Source organism: Engraulis encrasicolus, chromosome 20 (assembly GCF_034702125.1).
Source record: "Engraulis encrasicolus isolate BLACKSEA-1 chromosome 20, IST_EnEncr_1.0, whole genome shotgun sequence".
NCBI lineage: Eukaryota > Metazoa > Chordata > Actinopteri > Clupeiformes > Engraulidae > Engraulis > Engraulis encrasicolus.
The window spans coordinates 22,158,772-22,161,271 of NC_085876.1; the positions used below are offsets into that span (position 1 = coordinate 22,158,772).

Here is a 2,500-nt window from a genome sequence, read left to right on the forward strand (position 1 = left end):
TAGTGAAAACATGTAATGTCATACTAGTACTTTTCGTACTTTTACTGTAATGTACAATTATGTGTATAGGGTCTTTGTGTGTATGTTTTGTATTTGTGAATTTGTGTATTCATGTAAGCTGACACCCCTTGCACGGGTGAGGCATAAATGGAATTTTGTTGTGTGCAGTGTGCAGTGTTCATCCTGTGGAGTGCTGTGTCAATGGAAGTTCACTTCACTAAACGCTGTTTTGTATTTTGCACCCCCTCCCCCCCACTAGCCATCAGCTGCGGCCACCCCGGCAGCCCGATCTACGGCCGCACGGTGGGCAACGGCTTCAACCTGAACGACGTGGTGAGCTTCACCTGCAACATGGGCTACGTGATGGAGGGCCCGGTGCGCGCCCAGTGCCAGGCCAACCGCCAGTGGAGTCAGCCGCCACCAACGTGTAAAGGTGGGGAAAAAAGTTAAGTTTTTCTATTCACACGGACGGAAGCTTGTCACGTCCGTCCCATCCAGCTCCGCGTCAGCGTCAGCGCCAGCGCCAGCGCCAGCGCGGCCACCACGGTTCATCTGCTTTCATTCAAGCTCAACACTCATGCTCAGCTCGGTTTCGTGGGGTAAGGAGAGGTGAGGTGAGGTGGGTCAGGAGAGTGGAATGGGAGAGGGAGCCTTAACAAATTATAGTATAGTGCAACTAATATATTAGAATATATTGCAATAAGTTAGGACAACTATTTAAAAGTATATATTCATGCGTATGTATGTAGTTTTTTGATATACAGTATTTAGCTCTATATGTTGAGAGGGATAAGGTGCAGAGCATGGTTTTGGAAGGGGGGATGAATGGGATTGGGATTGGGAGAAGAATGGGAAAGTTGACGGGGTGGGAGTTGGGAGATTACAAGTGGGAGATGGGCGATGGGAGATGGGAAGGGTAGAAGAGTAAGGAACAAATTGTGCAGTGTTTACATGACGTTTTCAAAGCAGAATTAAGCTTCATTCAGAATTAAATCGAGTTAATTCTGAATGAAATATCTCATGTAAACTAGGCCAGTGTGGGAGATTGAACATATACATGGAGGAAAAGTGTACATTTTGCAGTGTTAAGTCATCATTTAAGAAAATTTAATACTCTTCTAGATGACTTCTCCATTCAGTATTGTGTTGCATACTGTATGTGAGGACAGCTCAATAAGGTTCGATCAGACACTCTTCCTGCCACATTCTACCCAAGTACAGAGGCTCCCGGCATGTGGCGACTAGCGCCGGAAAGAAGTCATAATTGCTTTGCTTTTTGTTTAACTACATGTGGTCTGTGAAAAGTAACTGTGGCACCATTTCAAACTAACCACCCACCTCTGTTCTTATTCAACCCCCCTTGTTGACATGGCGATAAGGAACGAAAGACATTGCATGTGTGTTCAGCTAACAGCACAACAGAAGCTAATGTCGCATGAATCTGAACTGTGAGGTTTTTGAGTGCGGGGGTGAGGAGGTAAAAAAAAAAAATCAATACCGCTAAGTACTCTCAACTTTAGGGAATGTGACACGTTTCACACTTAGCTGCTTGTTCGTGTTAGCTAAACAGGGAGGTGAGTGAGACTCATTTCCTGTCAGCTTGACTCCCGAAGTACGTAGGTTTTTTTTTCTTAGCCACCGAGCGCTAATTTTCTAATTAGCTCCCAGCCACCTTGATTGAAGATGTGCTAATTTGTGTAAATCAGCCCGACCGTGCTCGCTTAACATGCCTGGTGTTCCGCATTGATTGTCAGACACTCTCCACAGCCAAGTTGCCATGGCCCCGACTGGCTGGCTGGCTGGCAGTCTGGCTTTGTCGCTGACTAACTCTGTGCAATTTTAGTAATTGTATTTAAAAAAGAAGAAAAAAAGACAGACCTCCCACTCATTTGACTTAGAACATAAAAACATTTTAGAGATGTGTTTGTTGCAGACTTTATATATTTAATTAGCCCACTAGTCCTATCTTTATTTTAAAACTAGTCTGTTTGACTGACATGAACTTCCAATTGTATTTCTAGACTTTTAACTCTAGGTTATAACAATAAAATGCGGTTTAACTTGGGAACACATAAATAAAGTTTAAGACATGACAGAAGAAAGTATGGAGGTTGCACCATCTGGGAAAACTTCTGTCTTGTTGTATTGCTGGCTATCGTATTAGTATTAGCTTGACTATGAATGCCACTCTTCTGAGGTAAGCAATGAGCTAACGTAAGTCGACCACAGTTGGTCCAGGCTCGCATACCGCTACGACCGCAGCCGCAAGGGTCCTGCCGCCAAATAACACCTCTATCCACTTTGTCTTTCCCTCACTCTTCTGCCTCTCCCCGCCCGACTTCTCCTTCTCCTTCTCCTCCCTCCCTCTTTTATACCACGTCTCTCTTTCTCTCTCCTCCACCCCCCTGCTGTTTTTTCCCATGTTCAGTGGTCAACTGTTCGGACCCAGGCATACCGGCAAACTCCATCCGGCAGAGCAAGATCGAGCACGGCAACTTCA

General features: G+C 45.1%; 1 protein-coding gene across 1 annotated transcript in view; it reads left to right on the forward strand.

Annotated features, from left to right (window-relative positions):
- csmd3b (CUB and Sushi multiple domains 3b) overlaps positions 1 to 2,500 on the forward strand; it is an 810,903-nt gene that overhangs the window by 674,124 nt on the left and 134,279 nt on the right. The window contains exons 55-56 of the mRNA XM_063186185.1: positions 260 to 433; positions 2,429 to 2,500. The exon at positions 2,429 to 2,500 is cut by the window's right edge and continues 114 nt beyond it. Of these exons, the coding sequence (XP_063042255.1) occupies positions 260 to 433; positions 2,429 to 2,500 (246 nt within the window). The remainder of the gene's footprint in view (positions 1 to 259; positions 434 to 2,428) is intronic.